Below are 22,684 nucleotides of genomic sequence, written 5' to 3'. Positions count from 1 at the left end.
CAAACCACTTCACTCCACTCACTGTTCCATGGGCTGCTCCAACATTCTGCAAACTGCTCTGCTCTGCCAGCTGCTTAACAATAGGTCCTCAGGCTCCCTCACTAGTTAACATAGCACTCAGTGATCTCAGCTCAGCTCTTTCAGTGATTTCATCTCTTAGTAGGGAAGCCCTGGTGCTGGTGCACCATTGGCCTAACCTGAATTCAACTCAGCAGTCTCTAGATGGACTCCTAATGGAGTCAAAATTAGCTCTACTCTAACAGTGGAGAAAGGAGAATATGCAATTGGCATTCCAGGCCTTCAAAAGGAGTGGAGTGGAGTGGAGTGGAGTGGAGCCGAGCCCAGCCCAGCCCAGCCCAGCCCAGCCCAGCCCAGCCCATCAAGTACACACTCCAATCCTCAACCTCTCTCAATTCACTGGGTTTGGGATCCATGTCCCTTGTCTAGCAAGTGTCACTTAATTTATATTGAGACATCTCTGTCATAAAGCAGTCTCGTAGTTCCTCATTCACATAATCAAGTGGCAACACTTTATTTACCCTGCCCCAATAACAAAGAAATTGGGGATCCCAGAGCTGTCAAAATAACCATCCCAGGCTGCCTTGGGCTATGCTGGGCGTGCCCATGCAAATAATATCCCTGAAATTCTTTCCACATTTCCCATAATTCACCACCAAATGTCAGGGTAGAACTCATCCTGACTCTGCTTACACTTACATAACTAGCCAAAAATGTTGACACCAAGACAATGGTGATCCAAAAAGCACACATAAGCTGTTCAACATACTCAGCTCCCTGTATGTATGAATTGCTTTCATGATTAACTGGGGCATACTGGAGTCAGCAAAAGCATTCTGGGCACTCCAGCCTTGCTTCCTCCAATACTGAAGCAAGTGGAAAAATATTTATCAAATGCTACCCAAAGAATTCAAACACTTTTATACTCATCCAGCCCCAGGGTCTCTTATTGTGTCTGTGGTCCAAGAAAAGACCATGTCCACCAAGGGTATGCTGAAAAATGAGGACACCAAGAAACTGGACCTTTTCAGTTATAAGCCATATTCATCTTCCTTAAGTTTCCCATACCACTTCCCTGCAGCCCCAGCATCTTCTGCGACCTCTACTCAGGGCCTCGAGCCTGTAAATCCCAGCAGCCATTCAGGAGCTCTCTCTACTTCCCCTGATTCCTCTAGCAGCTGCTCTGTCCAAGGTATTTCCCTCTTGGAGTCCACTAGGAATGCAGTCCTCTCCCCTTGGGCTCTCCAGCAACTGCCCTGCAGCTTCCTTTTATGTGAGCCTTCTGGGCCCTGTTTGGCTGCTCCGTGCAGCCTTTCTCTGACTGGTTGCCCACTGTTCAGCCTCCCTAGGCTGCTTTTAATCCTTTCCTTGAGAATGCAGGGTGAATGCTCCATCACACCATTCACCAGAGAGCTACACTGCTGTATCATAATGTGTTTAGCCTAGAGAAGAAGGCTGAGGGGGATGGCATACCAGGGTACAATCCAGACTAATGAGTAACTGTATCACCCCTGCCCTCCTAACCTGGAATGCCTTTTACAATGCTTTTCTGGTGTAGCCTCCAGTCTGGACAGTTCATAAACAGCCTCCAGCATGCAAATCACTCCAGTTATGTTTCTGTGTATGCTGCAGCCAGCCAGCCACACCTTACCAGCCTTGATTATTAGGGCCAGCTCTAGGTGTTTTGCTGTCTCAAGCAAAATAAAATTTGGCTGCCCCCACCCCAACCCTGGACTCCCCCCCACACCCCTTGCTGCCCCAGCCCTGGGCTCTCCCCCCCCCACCTGCACCCCCTGCTGCCCCAGCTCTGGGTCTCCCCCTTCCCACACCCCCACCGCCCCAGCCCTGGGCTCTCCCCCGCCCACCCACACCCCCTGGCACTCTAGGCCTGGGCTCACACACACCCCGTGCTGCACCAGCTCTGGGCACTCCCCTTCTCCCCCATCAGTGCCCCCTCAGCCCTGGGCTCTGCCTCCTCCACCCGCACCCTCCTTCTGCCCCAGCCCTGGGTCACTGGTGACTTGCTCCCAGGACGGGTCATTCAGCAGGAATTTTGGATGTACACAGAATACAGACAGGATTGGTTCCTATATGGTTACAGAACTGCAGTAAAGTGAAACAATTTTCAGCTTGTGTGATTGGAGGATATCTGAATGCATATTATAAGACTGTCCTCCATAAATGAGGAAAAGTCAAGGTGCCTTTATTATTCTTTTGTTCCACTCTTTGTTTCTATGGGGAATTTGCTAATGTAATATCACTGTCTTCCTTTTAAATAACTTAAAAAAAAGGCAATGGCTGTTGAAAATAGCAATTCCAGTCCTAAAAACCACTGGGAAGCATTTCTTGCTTAATTTTATCCTACTTTTTCTACAGCAAATGACAGTGGATCAGTATATTTGATTTGGGAGAAATGAAGTAACAGCTGCTCAAATTGAGCTTGAGCACTCCTGAATTTTGAGGTGTTCAAATCTGGAAGGCAGGTGCTAGATTCCCTTTCTGAATATTAGCTAAATCTGGAAAGGAAAAGTCAATTTCTGCTTCCATGGCACAGAAGTGAAAATCCTCTTAAGTGCCCGGTACTGAATCCTAAGCTGCCCAGGTCCAGAGCATCCCCTCCCTTACTTTTCATTTTAAATTCTAGTGGGATCCACATACCTCCCTTGCTAGGCTTCAGATAGAGAGGGGTCCTGTCCATTAAGTCCACCCAATTCCTTCTTTGGGGGCTGCAAGATGAGGTCACATCAGAATCTCTAAGCCAGTCTGGGGATGTCTTCTGAAGGGGATATTTGGGTCAAAGCCCTCTACTCTTTGGGCACACTTGTTCCCCATTCAGAGTGCCACCCAGCTCTAGCAGTGAGCTCTCCATTCACAGCAAGCTCCAGCATGAGGTTTCAGCTACCATACTCCCTCTCCCCCTTTCCTGTTGGTAGTGGCCAAGGGAATGCTGGGAAATGTAGTTCTTTCCCTGCTCCAGGGCTGCTTTTTTAGGCAGGGAGCTAACCAAGGAACTACAGCTCCCAGGGGCCCCTGTTGGTTCTCAGCTCCCAGGCTCCGATCCCTGCTAGCTGCTGCCCCTGCAAATGGGCTGCCCCAAGCAGCTGCTTGCTTTGCTGGTGCCTAGAGCCGCCCTTGTTGATTATACCGCAGAGTTATCCCATTTCACTCCCAGTCTTCGATTTCCCCCCCACCAATGTCTGTCCTCTACTGCCCAACCCTCTCCTGGACAATACAAGTTTATATAAAGTCCATTGTTGTTTTACAGAGATAATATGCACACCTTTTGTTATATCAAATGGAGTTTCCCAGACACTTACATTTAAACAAACTGGATTAGATAAAACAATAAAACCAGTTTATTAACTACAAAGAGAGAGATTTTAAGTGAGTACAATAAATGAGGCATAAAAGTCTGAAATGGTTGCAAGAAAAATAAAGATGAAATGCAACTGGTGCCTAATGTAATAAATTATGTTAAATTCAAAGCAAAGTTTTCTCACCACATGGTCTCGACTGTCTGACCAAAATTATTTTGTCAGGACCCCTTCTCCAGTTCAATGGCTGCTTCCTTCGTCCCTTCTGGTGCAGTAAATGGACTGTAATGAAATAAGAAGCGATGGAATGGATAAGACAGAGTCTGTCTGGGCAAAAATCACACTGGGTAAAAAAGCAACTAGAGCTTCCCCTGAGATAGTGCTTGGGGTGTGCTATAGACCGCCGGGATCTGATTGGGATATGGATAGAGACCTCTTTAATGTCTTTAATGAAGTAAACATGAAGGGGAAATGTGTGATTGTGGGAGACTTCAACTTCCCGGATACAGACTGGAGGATGAGTGCTTGCAAGAATAATAGGGGTCAGATTTTTCTGGATGTGATAGCGGATGGATTTCTTCATCAAGTAGTTGAAGTACCTACGAGAGGGGATGCCATTTTAGATTTGGTTTTGGTGAGCAGTGAGGACCTTGTAGAAGAAATGGTGGTAGGGGATAACCTTGGTTCGAGTGATCATGAGCTGATTCAGTTCAAACTAGATGGAAGGATAAACAAATGTAGATCTGGGATTAGGGTTTTCGACTTCTCGAGGGCTAATTTTAAAGAGTTAAGGAAATTAGTTAGAGAAGTGGATTGGACGGAGGAACTAGAAGGTTTAAATGTGGAGGAGGCCTGGAATTACTTTAAGTTGCAGCTGCGGAAATTGTCGGAAGCCTGCATCCCAAGAAAGGGGGAAAAAACCATGGGCAGGAGTTGTAGGCCAAGCTGGATGAGCAAGCAACTCAGAGAGGGGATTAGAAAAAAGCAGAAAGCTTACAGGGAGTGGAAGAAAGGCAGGATTAGCAAGGGAAGCTACCTTGGTGAGGTCAGAACATGTAGGGATAAAGTGAGGAAGGCTAAAAGCCGCATTGAACTGGACCTTGCAAAGGGAATCAAAACCAATAGTAAAAGGTTCTACAGCCACATAAATAAGAAGAAAACAAAGAAAGAAGAAGTGGGGCCGCTGTACACTGAGGATGGAATGGAGGTTAAGGATAACCTAGGCATGGCCCAATATCTAAATAAGTACTTTGCCTCAGTTTTTAATAAGACTAGTGAGGAGTTTAGTGATGATGGAGGGATGATAAGCGGGAATGTGGATATGGAGGTGGATATTACCGCAACTGAGGTAGAGGCCAAACTTGAACAGCTTAATGGGACAAAATTGGAGGGTCCGGACAATCTCCTTCCGAGGATATTAAAGGAACTGGCGAGTGAAATTGCGAGCCCGATAGCGAGAATTTTCAAGCAATCGATAAACTCAGGGATTGTGCCGTACGACTGGAGGATTGCTAACGTAGTTCCTATTTTTAAGAAAGGGAATAAAAGTGATCCGGGTAATTATAGGCCTGTTAGCTTGACGTCTGTAGTATGTAAGGTCTTGGAAAAAATTTTAAGGGAGAAAGTAGTTAAGGACATAGAGGTCAATGGTAATTGGGACGAATTGCAACATGGATTTACTAAAGGTAGATCGTGCCAAACCAATCTGATCTCCTTCTTTGAGAAGGTGACGGATTACTTAGATAAAGGAAATGTGGTAGATATAATTTACCTAGATTTTAGTAAGGCGTTTGACACGGTTCCACATGGGAAACTGTTAGTTAAATTGGAAAAGATGGGGATGAATATGAAAGTTGTAAGGTGGATAAGGAGCCGGTTAAAGGGGAGACTCCAGAGAGTCGTATTAAAGGGTGACCTGTCAGGCTGGAAGGAGGTCACTAGTGGAGTCCCTCAAGGATCGGTTTTGGGACCGATCTTATTTAACCTTTTTATTACTGACCTTGGCACAAAGAGCGGAAATGTGCTAATAAAGTTTGCGGATGACACAAAGCTGGGGGGTATTGCTAACACGGAGAAGGACAGGGATACTATTCAGGAAGATCTGGACCACTTTGTAAACTGGAGTAAAAAGTAATAGGATGAAATACAATAGTGAAAAGTGCAAGGTCATGCACTTAGGGATTAATAATAAGACTTTTAGATATACTTTGGGGGCACATCAGTTGGAAGCGACAGAGGAGGAGAAGGACCTTGGGGTATTGGTTGATAACAGGATGACTATGAACCGCCAATGTGATACGGCTGTTAAAAAAGCAAATGCGATTTAAGGATGCATCAGGCGAGGTATTTCCAGCAAGGATAAGGAGGTGTTAGTACCGTTATATAAGGCGCTGGTGAGACCCCATCTGGAATATAGTGTGCAGTTCTGGTGTCCCATGTTCAAGAAGGATGAATTCAAACTGGAACAGGTCCAGAGACGGGCTACTAGGATGATCCGAGGAATGGAAAACCTGCCTTATGAAAGGAGACTCAAAGAGCTTGGCTTGTTTAGCCTGGCCAAAAGAAGGCTGCGGGGGGATATGCTTGCTCTATATAAATATATCGGGGGGGTCAACGTTAGGGAGGGAGAGGAATTATTTAAGTTTAGTATTAATGTAGGCACGAGGATGAATGGGTACAAGTTGGATATAAGGAAGTTCAGACTTGAAATTAGACGAAGGTTTCTAACCATTAGGGGAGTGAAGTTCTGGAACAGCCATCCGAGGGAAGTAGTGGGGGCAAAAGACTTTTCTGGCTTTAAGACTAAGCTTGATAAATATATGGAGGGGATGTTATGATAGGATAGTTTAATTTGGACAATTGATCTTGGATTATCACCAGATGGGTCTGCTCAGTGGTCTGCGGGGAGATGTTGGATGGGATGGGAACTGAGTTACTGCAGAGAATTCCTTCTTGGGTGCTGGCTGGTGAGCCTTGCCCACATGCTCAGGGTTTAGCTGATCGCCATATTTGGGGTCGGGAAGGAATTTTCCTCCAGGGCGGATTGGCAGGGGCCCTGGAGGTTTTTCGCCTTCCCCTGCAGCATGGGGCATGGGTCGCTTGCTGGTGGATTCTCTGCAGCTTGAGGTCTTCAAACCAATTTTGAGGATTTCAATAACTCAGTCCTGGGTTAGGGGTTGTTATAAAAGTGGATGGGTAGGGTTCTGTGGCCTGCCTTGTGCAGGAGGTCAGACTAGATGATCATATTGGTCCCTTCTGACCTATGAGTCTATGAGTCTATGAGAGAAAGAGAGTGAGAGAGGAGGGCTGGCTTGGGATTTTTGTCCCTCCTTTTTATAGTGTCAGTCTCCCTCTCTTGGAAAATATTTCCATCTGAGATTCAGGAGACAAAGAATCCATAGGGGAGGTTTTTAAGAACATTCGATCAACACTTGTTGGGTATTACCTAGTTATACTCAATCCTGCCTCAGCACAGAGCGATGGACTAGATGGCCTTTGAGGTCCCTTCCAGATTTACATTTTCTGTGATTCTATAAGCCCTTCAAATTCGAGCCTCAACAGAGACCAAGAATGTCACCGTACACTCATAGCTTTTCATTGAAATAGCAACAAAGAAAATGATCCTGCTATTTTAGGAGATGCCCATCCTCTTTTGTCAGACACCTGGATCTGTCTCAGAAGCAGCAGATTTGAAAGAGGTGTTAGGAACCACATTGAGACCATTTCAGAGCTAACTTCTGAAAGTTGCCTTGTCCCTTCCATTGTGAGTGATCTGTGATAACAGTCAAGGAATGGGTTCTGGATGTCATCACCCATGCCTGCACCAGCCACTTTCATTCTTTGCCTCCTACCCAGGAACCTTCCTCGTCCCTCTTCAGGGTTCTTTCTCACAAGACACTATTATAAAAAGAAGTGACCTTGTTGCTGCTTCTAGAGCATGGTCTATATGTGGGGAGGGGAGGAAGAGGGGTCAATTTAAGATACACAACTTCAGCTATGAGAATAGTGTAGCTGAAGTCGACGTATCTTAAATTAACTTACCTCTTGTCTTCACAGCACGGGATCGACGGCCGCAGCTCCCCTGTTGACTCTGCTTCCTCCTCTCGCCCTGGTGGAGATCCGGAGTCGACAGGAGCATGTTCAGGGATTGCTACCCGCCGATCCAGCGGGTAGTGTGGACATACCCTAGGAATCATACAGGGGGTGCGGTAAGAGTGCAGGAGAAGAAGCTTCTTCGGTTATTTCTTGATTCAGAAAAAGAAAGGGTGTCTCTGTCCTGTCATAGACCTGAGGAGAATGAATAGAAAAATACATGGCCTCAGATTTAGGCTGATAACTGTCGCCTCTATCTCTTTAGGCTCAGGAGTGGTTTGTGGCTCTCAACTTACAGGATCCATAGTGGACCCTTCATCCTGTTTACCTCAGACCATTTCTTCAACTTGTCCAGATCATTTTGAATTATGACCCTCTCCTCCAAAGCAGTTGCAATCCCTCCCAGTTTGGTATCACCTGCAAACTTAATAAGCATACTTTCTATGCCAATATCTAAGTCGTTGATGAAGATATTGAACAAAGACGGTCCCAAAACAGAAGCCTGCGGAACCTCATTTGTTATACCTTTCCAGCAGGATCGGGAACCATTAATAACTACTCTCTGAGTATGGTTATCCAGCCAGTTATCCACCCACCTTATAGTAGCCCCATCTAAGTTGTATTTGCCTAGTTTATTGATAAGAATATCATGTGAAACTGTATCAAATGCCTTACTAAAGTCTAGGTATACTATATCCACCACTTCTCCCTTATTCACAAGACTCATTATCCTATCAAAAAAAGCTGTCATATTGGTTTGACATGAATTGTTCTTTACAAATCCATGTTGGTTATTCCCTATCACCTTACTCCCTTCCAAGTGTTTGCAGATGATTTCCTTAATTACCTGCTCCATTATCTTCCCTGGCACAGAAGTTAAACTAACTGGTCTGTAGCTTCCTAGGTTGTTTTTATTTCCCTTTTTATAGATGGGCACTATATTTGCCCTTTTCCAGTCTTCTGGAATCTCTCCTGTCTCCCATGATTTTCCAAAGATAATAGCTAGAGGCTCAGATACCTCCTCTATTAGCTCCTTGAGTATTCTAGGATGCATTTCATCAGGCCCTGGTGACTTGCAGGCATCTAACTTTTCTATGTGATTTTTAACTTGTTCTTTTTTATTTTATCTTCCAAACCTACCCCCTTTCCATTAGCATTCACTATGTTAGGCATTCCTTCAGACTTCTCGGTGAAGACCGAAACAAAGAAGTCATTGAGCATCTCTGCCATTTCCAAGTTTCCTCTTACTGTTTCTCCCTCCTCATTGAGCAGTGGGCCTATCCTGTCCTTGGTCTTCCTCTTGCTTCTAATGTATTGATAAAAAGTCTTCTTGTTTCCCTTTATTCCTGTAGCTGGTTTGAGCTCATTCTGTGCCTTTGCCTTTCTAATCTTGCCCCTGCATTCCTGTGTTGTTTGCCTATATTCATCCTTTGCAATTGTCCTAATTTCCATTTTTTATATGACTCCTTTTTATTTTTTAGATCATGCAAGATCTCGTGGTTAAGCCAAGGTGGTCTTTTGCCACATTTTCTATCTTTCGTACCCAGCGGAATAATTTGCATTTGAGCCCTTAATAGTGTCCCTTTGAAATGCTGCAAATGCTCCTCAGCTGTTTTCCCCCTCAGGCTTGATTCCCATGAGACCTTACCTATCAGCTCTCTGAGCTTACCAAAATCCACCTTCCTGAAATCCATTGTCTCTATTTTGCTGTACTCCCTTCTACCCTTCCTTAGAATTGTGAACTCTATGATTTCATGATCACTTTCACCCAAGTTGCCTTCCACTTTCAAATTCTCAATGAGTTCCTCCCTATTTGTTAAAATTAAGTCTAGAACAGCTTCGCACCAGTAGCTTTTTCAACCTTCTGAAATAAAAAGTTGTCTGCAATGCAGTCCAATAACTTATTGGATAGTCTGTGCCCCGCTGTGTTATTTTCCCAACATATATCTGAATAGTTGAAGTCTGCCATCACCACCAAATCTTGGGCTTTGGATGATTTTATTTAAAAAAAGCCTCATCCACCTCTTCCACCTGGTTAGATGGCCTGTAGTAGACTCCTAGCATGACATCACCCTTGTTTTTTACCCCTTTTAGCCTAACCCAGAGACTCTCAACACTTCCGTCTCCTATGTCCATCTCCACCTCAGTCCAAGTGCGTACATTATTAATAAATAAGGCAACATCTCCTCCCTTTCTCCCTATCTTTCCTGAGCAAGCTGTACCCATCCATACCAACATTCCAATCATGTATATTATCCCACCAAGTTTTGGTGATGCCAACAATGTCATAGTTGTATTATTAGCACTTCCAGTTCTTCCTGCTTATTACCCATATGTCTTGCATTTGTATATAGGCATCTAAGATACTGATTTGATCTTGCCTCCCAGTTTTGCCCTGACCCTCCTTTCTCTCTACCATTATAGTCCACTCTTTCTCCTATTTCTGACCCATCTCCCAGGTCTCCATGTTCTCCACGTACCTGTGGGCTTTGCTCACCTGTCCCTGTCGAACCTAGTTTAAAGCCCTCCTCACTAGGTTAGCCAGTATGTGTCCATATAGTGTCTTTCCCCACCTCGAAAGGTGAACACCATCTCTGCCTAGCAGTCCTTCCTGGAATAGCATCCCGTGGTCGAGGCAACACCATCTTTTCAGCCAGGCATTCACCTCCACGATGCACCAGTCTCTGCCCGGGCCCCTACCTTTGACAGGAAGGATTGAAGAGAATACCACCTGTGCTCTAAACTCCTTCACCCGTACTTCCATAGTCCTGTAGTCACTCTTGATCTGCTCAGTGTCACACCTCACAGTATCATTTGTGCCCACATGGATGAGTAGCATGGGGTAGTAGTCAGAGGGCTGGATAATCCTCGACAATACCTCCGTAACGTCTCGGATATGGGCCCCTGGCAGGCAGCATACCTCCCGAGATGAAATGTCAGGGTGACAGATGAGCACCTCCGTCCCCCTCAGCAGACCGTCTCTGACCACCACTACCCTATGTTTCCTGTTCGGCACTGGTGAGGCCACACCTGGAGTATTGCGTCCAGTTTTGGTCCACCCACTACAGAAGGGATGTGGACAAACTGGAGATAGTCTAGCAGAGGGCAACAAAATGATTAGGGGGCTGAGCCACATGACTTATGAGGAGAGGCCGAGGAAACTGGGGTTATTTAGTCTGCAGAAGACAAGAGTGAGGGGGGATTTGATAGCAGCCTTCAACTACCTGAAGGGGGCTTCCAAAGAGGATGGAGCTAGGCTGTTCTCAGTGGCAGCAGATGACAGAACAAGGAGTAATAGTCTCAAGTTGCAGTGGGGGATGTCTAGGTTGGATACTAGGAAACACTATTTCACTAGGAGGGTGGTGAAGCACTGGAATGGGTTACCTAGGGAAGTGGTGGAATCTCCAGCCTTAGAGGTTTTTAAGGCCTAGCTTGACAAAGACCTGGCTGGGATGATTTAATTGGTGTTGGTCCTTCTTTGAGCAGGGGATTGAAGTAGAAGACCTCCTGAGGTCTCTTCTAAACCTAATCTTCTATGATTCTATGATCCTAAGCTTGGTACAGCTTATGAGAAAGGCTAAGTTTATGTCCATAACATTTTCCACTTCAGCGCCATGGTGATGTGGCTGGAGTTGTGATCTGGCCGCGGGGCCCTAGCACCTCCAAGCTGCCCTGTGCAACAGCAGGGCCACGGCAGCTCCGAGCCACCACCTGCAGGGGGGAGGCTGGATCCCCCATTCTCCTCCCGTCCCACAGCAGGGCTGGGGCTTAGCTCCATTTTGTCACAGTTACTTTAAGTAAAACTCAGGGACAGGTCATAGACTTCTGTGAATTTTGGTTTATTGCCCATGATCTGTCTGTGACTTTTACTAAAAATAACTGTGTCAAAATCTGAACCTTACTTATGATAGAATAACCACCAGTTTGAGGGTAATTCTGCCCTATTTCTCAGCAGTTTGTCCTGAATCTTGTATTCTCAGCTGTGACCACTGAGGCACCGTGATAGTAAGACCTTGCCCAGTTTAGATACAAGTACTCTTGAGAGCAGTGTCCATCCCTTGAGTGATTTCCTGCCTCCCCAAAGGGTGTTGGTGCTGATCAGGGGTGGAAGCGTTGTCTCAAGTGTGTGGACTAGGATCTGAGATCTCTTTAATGAGCCCTGCCCTCCTCTCCCTCCCTATCTGACACAGAGTTGCTTGATAACATAACTCTTAAAAAGTCACTTCCTTTTCCACCATCTACTTTTCTTATTCCCTCTAGTTCTCCCTCCTCACCTTATTACTAGGGTGTATTCTGGCAGTACCCACAGCATGAGAGGCACTGTCCACAGCCACAGGAAGACGACACCCTACCCCCCAAAGAGCTTAGATTGTAATCCCTTTGGGGCAGGGGCTGTTTTTTATGATACAGGTGTGTGCGCCATGCCTAGCATAATGGTTTTGATTCAGGGCCTGATTCTCAATAGAGCCTCTAGTCGGGGTAGGCAACCTATGGCATGTGTGCTGAAGGTGACAAGCGAGCTGATTTTCAGTGGCACTCACACTGCCCGGGTCCTGGCCACCGGTCCGGAGGGCTCTGCATATTAATTTAATTTTAAATGAAGCTTCTTAAACATTTAAAAAACCTTATTTACTTTACATACAACAAGAGTTTAGTTTTATATATTATAGACTTATAGAAAGAGACCTTCTAAAAACATTAAAATGCATTACTGGCATGCAAAACCTTAAATTAGAGTGAATAAATGAAGACTTGGCCCACCTCTTCTGAAAGGTTGCCGACCCCTACTCTTGGTGCTACCAGAAAGCAAATAATGTCAAACTATTCCCCTTTCAACCATGTCTTCACTAAAGGAATTGGGCATATTTGCATCAATTGTTCCTCTTAGCATGACTGTTGTACCGCTCCTTCAGTCATGCTAAGTCATGCTTACTAGCTTAAGCTTCTCTTGGATTAACTACAACTTAGTTTGAATAAAGTCAGCTTCAGCTGTGCTATTGTCTGTGTGGACAGAGGCCAGCATTATGTGCAAACAAACCAGGCAATTACTCCTCTAATGGCAGTGTGACAGGGTGCCCATACAAATGCCACACTAGCCAAGCAAGTGTTAACAAACTGCAGTGGGCTCAATCAGCCTTGTCCTGGCTAAACTTGCAGCAGGTGCCAGGCTTGGAGGGAGGGTTTTAAAGGGGAGAGCACAGTTGGAGGCTTGATCTTCAACTCTCATTTGGTGAAAAGTTTGGCTGGGCCCAGAACTTCTTAATTCTGCTTCCTATCAGAGCCTCTCTGAGGGGAGGTAGGCCTGACACAGGCCTAATGTTTGTTTTTTGTCATCAGGGACTTCCCAGCTGGCTCTGAGGAAGTCCGCTGAAGGCAGGATCCTGCCTGAAAGGGGTCACAGCTAACCAAAAGTCCTCCTGCTTCCTTACATCTGAGGACTCAATGATGGTTTCTTGCAAACAGGCAAATGATACGTCACAGGCAAAGTTCCCCCTAATTTTTTCCATCCATGTGCGGAATGAATTTTGTTATGTAAACCAAATTATCGAGCTGATGTGTGCCACCAGTAGAAACAAAAAACCTAGATATAATATATATTTTTGAAAAGTTACCATAGGGTTAATTATTCCAGCCAGGACAGGTTAGGCATTTCAGAACTCGCTACTTTTCCACTTTATGAGGTATTATCTCCCCCCATCTTATGACCTATCAGAAATATTAAAAACAACAAGCTAAAACCACCCATTTGAACGTTCTTACATACAACGTACCTGTGCCTTGTCTCTGTACAGACCTTCGTTTGATTCATTTGGGTTCTCCTGGCCAGGGGCAGGAGTCTCAAACAAATCATGGCCCAGTGGTCTGGCCTTGTGTTTCTCCACCGCGTTGTTTCTGCAGGTACAGGCATCATTAGCTATCCCTGTCTCCCCGCTCCCATGACCCATCTCAAACACTGTTTGCCACAATGGCGTGTTTGTTTCTTCAGGGCGCATAGCAGCAATGGTATAACGTCTCTTCATAAGAAGCTTGACAGCCAGTGTTGGCCAGGGCCTTCGAAGTGCAGCTATCTTTAATCATCAGACACGTTTAAATAGAAGCTCCTCCTTACTTCTGATAGGCCATAAGATGGGGGGAGATAATACCTCATAAAGTGGAAAAGTGCTTTCAAACAATAAATGCTTGCCCATGCTAAAGCATAATAACTTACACAGACAGGCTGCCTACAAAACTGTTTCACTAAAAGAGTTATCAACATGCCCTAAAACTCAGGACAGCTTTCTTACCCCCATGGTCTGATCTCTGTGGCTCTGGCTTTTTTAAAAAAATGTTTGTCCTTGGTTTAGATTTTAAAAAACAGTTAAAAAAAGTGGAAGGGTGGGGGGGGAAGTGTGTGTGTGTGTGTGTGTGTGTGTGTGTGTGTGTAGAGCGGGGGTGAGGAAGGCTCCATATCTCTGGTAAAACTTTAAAAAGCAATCTTGGGTTTTTTTTTTTTTTTTTTTAATTAACACAGATATGTAAACTCCCCTCAATTGCCAGTTTTCATATTCGTACCCAGTTGTTGTTTTGGTACTTTAAAAACACTATTTTTAAAAGAACAAGCTAGTATCTTAAGCCTACTTTACTTCACTGAACTTCTACAAAATATCCCTAAGAGGGGCCTTGTTTTGTTACAGCTCAGGCAATATTGCTTTTTCATAATAAACTTTACAAAAACATAATGCTTCAAATATATGGGAAGGAAAATAAGCTTCTCTCTAATCCACTGGATTACAAAATAAGGGGGATATAAACTAGCTGTAACTAAGGTTCTGTGGTTTTCACTCTGGCGTGTTTTTAAAGTGTTTATTCCTCTACAAAACTTAATACAACTTTCACTTGTAAGTGTTAAAAAACAGGCAAAGAAGCAGCCTTCTTATCTCTGATCTACTGGTTTACAGAGGCTTTTTTTGCTGACAGCTGCTCTGCTGCAAAAGCCTGCCGTCCTTACTAAAAAATGACCAGTGCTAGCCTAAACCTAGGGAAAAACTTTTATAAACAGGCTTTCTGTGTTTTTAAGCCTGGGTTGTTTCTGCGGACTTGCATGTTATTGAAACACCTATGCCTAAGCGGCTAAACGAAGGTTATGAGTCTTCAGGTAGGCTTGTCTTTTCAACTGTTTGTTCCTTTCCGAGTCTTTCACCTCTTTTTGTTAAAAAGCAGGTAAAGAAGCAATTTTAATCTCTCTGATCCAATGGTTAATAAAATAAGGGGTATATAAACTGTCTGTTACTAAAAATCGGGGGTTTTAAATCTGGGGTGCTTCTGCCTGCTCTTTTACATTTTAATGAAACACTTATGCCAAGGGGGCGAAATTAAAAAAAAGGGTCTTCAGGTAGCCTGTTTTTCAAAGGGGTCTTCTTTTCTAATCCACTACCTTCAAAAGGCTGTTTCAAGTGGTTCACACTAAAAACCTGCAAGGTGGGGGAGGAGACGGACTTTTTCTTAGTAAGGGTTTTGTGGGTTTAGGTCTGGGATGCTTCTGCATGCTCTTTTTTTAATTGAAACACCCCTACAAATAAAGAAATGTGTCTTCAGGTAGGTGTGTTATTTCATGTGTTTATTTAATACGTTAAAAAGAGGGGGGTTTAGGCATTACTTCAAAAAACACGTTTTAAAATGGTTTATAGTATGTGTTGTTCAGCTTTTGTTACAGGGTCCTGGTTATTTAGATAAGAGCAGGGCAGGGCTTTGCTGCAGCTTCATAGTTTTTACTAAAAAATAAGCAGTGCTAGTCTAAAACCTAGGGGGAAAAACTTTTTTTTGTCACTATACGTTACTTTTATAACCCTAGACTGTTTGTGCATGCTCCTTTTTTTATTAAAACACCTATACCAAAGGACTGTGTCTTCACTGCTCTTTTTTTATTACAACACATACAAAAGGGATATGTTTTAGGTTTGTCTTTTCGAGTCATTATCCCTTTGCAAAATGTAATGTAACTTTAACTTGTGTTTGTTAAAAAAGTTTGGGTCAGAAGCATCCTTCTCTGTGATCCATTGACTCACAGACGCTGTTTTTGCTGACAGCTGCTTTGCTGCAGCTTCACATTGTTTTTACTAAAAAATGACTAATGCTAGCCTAAAACCTAGGGGAAAACTTTCATAAACAGGCTTTCTGTGTTTTTAAGCCTGGGTTGTTTCTGCGAACTTACATGTTATTAAAACACCTATGCCTAAGGGGCTAAATGAAGGTTATGGGTCTTCAGGTAGGCTTGTCTTTTCAAGTGTTTTATTCGTTTACAAGCTTTTCTCCTCTATTTGTTAAAAAGCGGGGAAAGAAACAAACTTCTTCTCTCTGATCCACTGGTTTACAAAATAAGGGGACTATAAACCGTCTATTACTAAAAACCTGGGATTTTAAGCCTAGGATGCTCTACCTGCTCTTTTTTTATTACAACACATACAAAAGGGATGTGTTTTAGGTTTGTCTTTGTAAGTCATTATCCCTTTGCAAAACGTAATGTAACTTTAACTGTGTTTGTTAAAAAGTTTGGGTCAGAAGCAGCCTTCTTATCTCTGATCCACTAACTCACAGAGGCTGCTTTGCTAACAAGCGCTTTGCTTCTTTGTCTTTCTAATCCACTGGTTTACAAAATAAGGGGTTTATAAACGTTTTGTTACTAAAAACCAAGGGTGCTTCTGCCGGCTACATGGCGGAAAAATGCTGGGGAGTCTGTTTCTTTAGATAAGAATAAAACAGTTAAAAGGAAGTGGGAAGAGAGAAAAGAGGGTGGGGGGAAGAAGGGGGTTGGCTCTTGTTAAAGTCTTGGGACTCTAGGATTGGTTCAGGAAAATGAATTCTATGACGCTATTGTAAAACCACCTCTGATTGGGCTGATCCAAAGGCGATGATAACAAGTCTGAGAGGGTCTGAACCTGAAAAGTTGCCTCATTCTACAGAAAGACTGCAAAGGTAAAAATTTTCTCTCTCTCAGGGCTGGTCCACACTACGGGGGGGAAATCGATCTTAGATACGCAACTTCAGCGACGTGAATAACGTAGCTGAAGTCGAATATCTAAAATTGGATTACTCACCCGTCCACACAGTGCGGGATCGATGTTCGCGGCTCTCCCTGTCGATTCCGGAACTCCGTTGGGGTTGATGGAGTTCCGGAATTGATATAAGCGCGCTCGGGGATCGATATATCGCGTCTAGGTTAGACGCGATATATCGATCCCCGAGCAATCAATTTTAACCCGCCGATACGGCGGGTAGTCTGGACGTGGCCTCATTCTCTCTCTCTCCCTCTCCCTTTGACTCAACCGTGTACTGTCTATCTTTGCCCTTTGCAAAAGGGGCTCTCTTTTCCCTTTTCTTGTCTTGTTCTTTTTTTTAACCCACCCTGATTCTAAATGCTTTTCTATTCACCTTTTTACCCTGTGCTTACTAAACAGGCTCTGCCTGCTTCTCTCTGTCTCATTTTGATTCCACCATGTGCTCTCTATCTTTGCTCTTTTTTCTTGTCCTGTTCTTTCTTTTATCAGAGTGGTAGCCGTGCTAGTCTGGATCTGTAAAAGCAGCAAAGAATCCTATGGCACCTTATAGACTAAGGTGCCATCTTATGCTCCAAAACGTCTGTTAGTCTATAAGGTGCCACAGGACTCTTTGCTGTTCTTTCTGTTAATCTCTCTTTTTTTCTTAATCTACACTGGTATTGAATAGTTTCAGTGCTTTTTTATTCACTTTTTTACCATGTGCTTACCAAACAGGCTCTGCCTTAGTAAATTCTCTTTTTAAACCTAGTTTTTAATCATTTTAAATGCTTTTTTTCTTAGTACCTCTGTATAGTTTTTGGCCATGTGCTTACTAAACAGGTTTTACTTTAGTAAATTCCCCTTTTAAACCTAGTTTTTAATGTTTTTAATGCTTTTTTTTAACCTATATTGGTATTCAATAGTTTAAATGCCTTTTTATTCACCTTTTTTACCCTGGGCCTCCCAAACAGGTTTTGCCTTTCCCTTTTAAACCTAGTTTTCAATGTTATTTCACTTTTTTTCTTAAACTAGCCCTTCAAAAACAAATATTTCCTTTTTTTTAAAGTTCTATCCTTCTATTCTTTCGTAACCAGCCTCTTTTCTTCAATAACTTACCTTCTTCTTTCAAATTTCCTTTTTTTCCTCTAAACCTTACTCAAACTTTCTTTTTTCCTCTTAACACTCTCTCACACTCTCTTTTTTCAACCTTTTTCTCTCCATGTACCCAAGCACAAACATACACAATACTTCCCCTAGTCAAACACATACACACACTTTGGGGCCAACGTCATTTTCTCTCTCTCTCTTTTTTTGATTCCACCATGTGCTGTCTATCTTTGCCCTTTGCAAAGGGGGCTCTTTTTTTTTAATCTACACTGGTATTGAATAGTTTCAATGCTTTTTTATTCACTTTTTTACCCTGTGCTTACCAAACAGGCTCTGTCGTAGTAAATTCCTTTTTTAACCTAGTTTTTAATGTTTTTAAATGCTTTTTCCTTAACCTACATTGGTATTGAATAGTTTCAATGCTTTTTTATCCTGTGCTTACCAAACAGGTTTTGCCTTAGTAAATTCCCTTTATAAACCTAGTTTTCAATATTATTTAACTTTTTTCTTAACCCACCCTGATATTTAATACACTTTTTACATTTATCTCAACATTTTCTATTCTTTACCATCATCTCTCCTTACTCAAACTCACTAAAAATCTCTCTTCTTTCAAACTAACTAACCCTTTAAAAACAAAAATCTTTCTATTCTTTCATAACCAGTCTCTCTTCTTCAATAACTTACCTCTCTTCTTTCAAATTTCCTTTTATTCCTCTAAACCTTACTCAAACTCTCTTTTTTCCTCTTTACACTCTCTCACACTCTTTTTTCAACCTTTTTCTCTCCATGTACACAAGCACAAACATACACAACACTTCCCCTACTCAAACACATACACACACACTTTTTCAAAATGGCTGACGGCACCACACTTTCGCGCCAATGGAAATGGGGGGGTGGGAAGATGGGACATAAGCCCTAAAAGGGGCATGGAAACCTGTCAAAATGTGTATGGTGATGAATACTATTGAGTCTATTACTAATTCTGAGTGACAGTAGTGAGACCATTGCCTAGCTGTAGGGATGACCCAGTGCACACATGGGCCCCAGTTATAAGCTGCTTCCATAGTGACTGATTTCTGCTGGTGACTGATCTGCTCTGAACAATGGCACATTTATGTGAACAAGCTGCCATCTGGCCAGGTACTACAGAGCTTCAGCAGCTATGGAAGAACCAGCAGGTGTAGGATGGCATTTCCCAGTAACCTGCACAACTGGACTTTCACTAACTTAGATATCGATCCCAGGAAAACAATAAAGGTCTGAAGGACACTTTCTAGTAGGTCATATACAGCAGTAAATCTAGGAGTGGGCAGAAGATGCATCCATTCTACAAGATGGAACTTGGTAATGAAAATCTTCCCCACATAGGATTCTACTGCTGTGAGAGCAAAACTCTCTCCTCCTCCAATTCCTTTAGGTAGCAATGAGCTGTCTGGAAGACTGTTCAAAGTTACCCATACTGCTCTGTGTCTTGAGCAGCACTGGGTACTCTAGGACATATATACTCAGAAGGCATTGCTGCGGACTCGGTTGAGCAAAGCGATAGTGTTAAGTAAGGGTAAAACACAAGCTCACTGAAAACGGGCACTAGTGTAAAGTGTGGGTGTGCTGAATCATGTCAATTACAGTCGATGCAACTCCTTTGGCAGGATGGAGCTGAACGAGGTCCCAAACAGACAGAGTGAAAATGTTTATCTAGATTTATTCATCATGTTTACAAGCAGGAAGACCCATACTTTACCCAAAAGAGATTACAATCTAAAATAGAAAAGAGCACAGACAGAATTAGGACAATATTTCAAGGCAGTGATAGTGAGGATAAAATAAAACAGAGTGGCTGCTGTTCCCACTCCTAAAGCCCCTTTTCTTTCGGGGGGCCTGAACCCCACATCCTTGTTGCAAAGACTTACTGTCTTTATTTTAATGCATTACTTATATTAGAGTGGTGCTAGGAGACCTAGTCATGGCCCAGGACTCCATTGTGCTAGGTGCTGTACAAACACAGAACAGGATGACCATCCCCATTTTGGAGCCCCAGAGAGAAGCAAAGGGTGAAGCATGTGAAGGAAAATGAATGGGATTTTAAAAAATAAACTTCATTCCAGGAATCAAACTTTCCCAGCAATCCTCATCTCCTACTAGCCAGGCTTTCTCATTTCCCCAAATCTGCTAGCCTTCAGGGGCTTCATAGTTTTGTTTGTTTGTTGGTTTTGTGGCAGCTTCTGTAATTGGAATGTCACAAGTGCTGCTGCTGCTTATTTATGCAGATAGGCATCAAGCCAGAGCTCTCCAGAATCCTTCAGAGAGCTGCAGAAGAGAGAGGGGAACCCATTAATCATAATAATAGTTGTGCTACATCAGCCTACTAGTTGGACCACTGCTCTCTCTTAATTGAGCAGTTCCGAACTTTTGAGTACTTGACTTTGCCACCTTAACATTCTTTTAACATGGCATTTTTAAATACAATTTGATATATTTTTGCATATCCCCTCTTATCTGTCTCCTGTTCTTTTAATCTTTCTTCACATGGAAGTTTTTCCATGCCTTTAAACTCATGTCTCTGAACCAAATTTACTTCTGTTATATGCTTTTTGAGATGGGGTTACCGGCTGTAAGTACAACGCTCGAGGTGGAGCTTCCCATTAATTTAAACAGTGGCATAATAATTTCAGCATTCTCTATCCCATTCCTCGTGGATCTTAACATTTGTGTACTTTTTTTGTCTGCTGCTTCACATTGAGCAGAATTTTCCATTGAGTTATCCACGATACCTGAGTCTCTCTTGAATTGTTGGAAGTTAATTTAGAAACCAACAAAGGTGTATGAATATTTCAAGTCATTCTTGTTACTGGGCATTATCTTGCAATTGTCAACAATAAGTTTCATCTGCAATTGTGTTATCTAGTCACCAATATTTGTTAGGTTCCAAAGTCTTCCCTGGTCTTGGCTGAATTAAATACATTTGTCATCTGCAAACTATACCACCTCTCTGCTCACCCCCTTTGACAGATCTTTAATAAAAATATATTAAACAAGGTGCTAATACCAATGGCTCTTGTGATAACCCACACCTATCCTCTTTGTCCATGATAAAAAAGGACAGTTTTCCCACCTCTTTATTTTCTGGCTCGTAGCTAGTTTCTGATTTGTGAGAGTACTTTGCTCCTTATCCTAAAAAACTGAAGTGCGGTGTCTCTTCAGAAAAGGTATAACAGGTAAAGATTGGAGCAGTTTTCCTTATGCTGTCCCTTCCTGTATACCTGCTTCCTTATCTAGAGGATCTCTCTAGGGGTCTGTCATAAACGGATAGTTAAGAGTTAATAGAACAGAAGTACTTCATGTCTCTTTTGCCTGTAAAGGGTTAACAAGATTAGTGAGCCTGGCTGTCACCTGACCAGAGGACCAATCGGGGGACAGGATACTTTCAAATCTTGAGAGAGGGAAGTTTTTGTGTGTGCTGTTAGTGTTTGGTTGTTGTTCTCTCTGGGTTCTGAGAGTGACAAGATGTGCAATCAGGTTTCTCTCCAATCTCCCTAATACAAGTTCTTATAGATTCAAAATAGTAAGTACTATGTGATAAAGCGAGTTAGGCTTATGTTTATTTTCTTTATTTGCAAATGTGTATTTGGCTAGGAGGAGTTCAGATGTGTATTTGGCTGGACGGAATTCAAATTTGTATTTTGCTTAAAGGATTTTAATTTGTACGTGTATACTTAGGCTGAGAGGGTATTCCCAGTGTCTATAGCTGAAAGACCCTGTACCTATTCCATTTTAAATTTACAAAGATAATTTTTACTGTTTTTTCTTTCTTTAATTAAAGCTTTTCTTGTTTAAGAACCTGATTGTTTTTTTATTCTGGTGAGACCCCAGGGGACTGGGTCTGGATCCACCAGGGAATTGGTGGGGAGAAAGGAGGGAAGGGGGAGAGAAAGGTTAATTTTCTCTCTGTGTTAGGATTGCTTTCTCTCTCAGGGAGAGTCTGGGAGGGGGAGAGAAAAGGAAGGGGGAAGGTGGATTTTCCTCTCTGTTTTAAGATTCAAGGAGTTTGAATCACAGTGATCTTCCAGGGTAACCTAGGGAGGGGAAGCCTGGGAGAGGCAACAGTGAGGGAAAGTGTTTACTTTCCTTGTGTTAAGATCCAGAGGGACTGGGTCTTGGGGGTCCCCGGGCAAGGTTTTGGGGGGACCAGAGTGTACCAGGCACTTGAATTCCTGGTTGGTGGCAGCACTACAAGTACTAAGCTGGTAATTGAGCTTAGAGGAATTCATGCTGGTACCCCATCTTTGGACGCTAAGGTTCAGAGTGGGGAATTATACCATGACAGGGCCAAAGGGCAATTCTTTCGACAGTCCATTCCATCCTATGAATCTCTGCTGACATTATCAACAAGAGGGCAAAACAGGACCAGTTGTTAGGGTAAGTTTTGTGATGCAGACACCTGTCCAGTAAGAACTAAAATTAGAATCCTACCAACAACTCTCATCCAGACTGTCAGCTGATAACTAGTCATTACCAATGACTTGGTTCTTAGAAACCAGCAGTTAGATTTTACGTAGTGATTGAGAGGTGAAAGGCTCCCTGTGATACTTCCAGGGCCCTGACCCATCCAATTCTGTCATATCTATCACATCTCCTCACTATTTCATACTGTGCACCTCTCCTCCCATTTGCTATGCTGTGGACGCCACTCATCTGCCAGTGCACTGAATTTTCCAGATTAGTACTTACTGCACAATATCTGCAAAGGCAGTGAGGAGTGGCTTGCACTGGTACTCAATGCTGTGCTTGGCACACAGGGACTTCACCAGGGAGGCCACCTTCCAGCAATTGTATCGAGGCATTGTGGGGAAAAGGCTGTGAAAAGAGAATGAGAAGTTTAAATAGGATTCACTCCTTTTCCCAGTGCCCAAGATGGATCTCTTCCCTCTCCAGGAACCTAAACTGGTCATTTCTCCCCTATAGGGTTTTTGTTCCTTCTCCAAGGTCCCACAGAAACAGGTGCCCCACAGAAACACCATCTTTCTTCAGAAGTCCAAGTCAACTGATTTCCCCAGAAGGATCCTACTATCTCTCCTACTGGGAAACACTCACTGATTCCCCATAAGGTTCCTGCCCCTGGGTGGGGGCCCAGAC

General features: G+C 43.3%; 1 protein-coding gene and 4 long non-coding RNA genes across 6 annotated transcripts in view; 2 read left to right on the top strand and 3 right to left on the bottom strand.

Moving 5' to 3' along the window:
- Positions 1-3,415: 3,415 nt before the first annotated feature.
- LOC115650622 lies at positions 3,416-16,539 on the bottom strand. Its single transcript, XR_004000143.1, has 3 exons — positions 16,499-16,539; positions 7,374-7,619; positions 3,416-3,614 (listed from the first exon to the last, which is right to left on the bottom strand). It is a non-coding gene; the product is annotated as an uncharacterized LOC115650622 (long non-coding RNA).
- Positions 14,411-22,684, top strand: part of LOC115650620 — a 47,338-nt gene continuing 39,064 nt past the window's right edge. For both annotated transcript variants that reach the window (XR_004000140.1, XR_004000141.1), the window contains exon 1: positions 14,411-14,559. This is a non-coding gene — a long non-coding RNA (uncharacterized LOC115650620). The remainder of the gene's footprint in view (positions 14,560-22,684) is intronic.
- Positions 14,566-22,682, top strand: LOC115650621. The gene is made up of 3 exons (XR_004000142.1): positions 14,566-14,999; positions 16,242-16,376; positions 22,514-22,682. It is a non-coding gene; the product is annotated as an uncharacterized LOC115650621 (long non-coding RNA).
- On the bottom strand, positions 15,227-15,929 carry LOC115650625. Its single transcript, XR_004000145.1, has 2 exons — positions 15,841-15,929; positions 15,227-15,314 (listed from the first exon to the last, which is right to left on the bottom strand). It is a non-coding gene; the product is annotated as an uncharacterized LOC115650625 (long non-coding RNA).
- Positions 18,261-22,684, bottom strand: part of LOC115650616 (acyl-CoA (8-3)-desaturase-like) — a 34,810-nt gene continuing 30,386 nt past the window's right edge. Inside the window, exons 11-12 of the mRNA XM_030560829.1 lie at positions 22,280-22,405; positions 18,261-19,858 (exon numbers count right to left, since the gene is read on the bottom strand). Coding sequence (XP_030416689.1) covers positions 19,807-19,858; positions 22,280-22,405 — 178 coding nt within the window. The 3' untranslated portion in view covers positions 18,261-19,806. The remainder of the gene's footprint in view (positions 19,859-22,279; positions 22,406-22,684) is intronic.

The sequence above is a fragment of the Gopherus evgoodei genome, chromosome 4 (assembly GCF_007399415.2).
Source record: "Gopherus evgoodei ecotype Sinaloan lineage chromosome 4, rGopEvg1_v1.p, whole genome shotgun sequence".
Lineage (NCBI taxonomy): Eukaryota > Metazoa > Chordata > Testudines > Testudinidae > Gopherus > Gopherus evgoodei.
The sequence above is the reverse complement of the archived record's forward strand: the minus strand, read 5'-3'. Positions and strand labels throughout refer to the sequence as shown.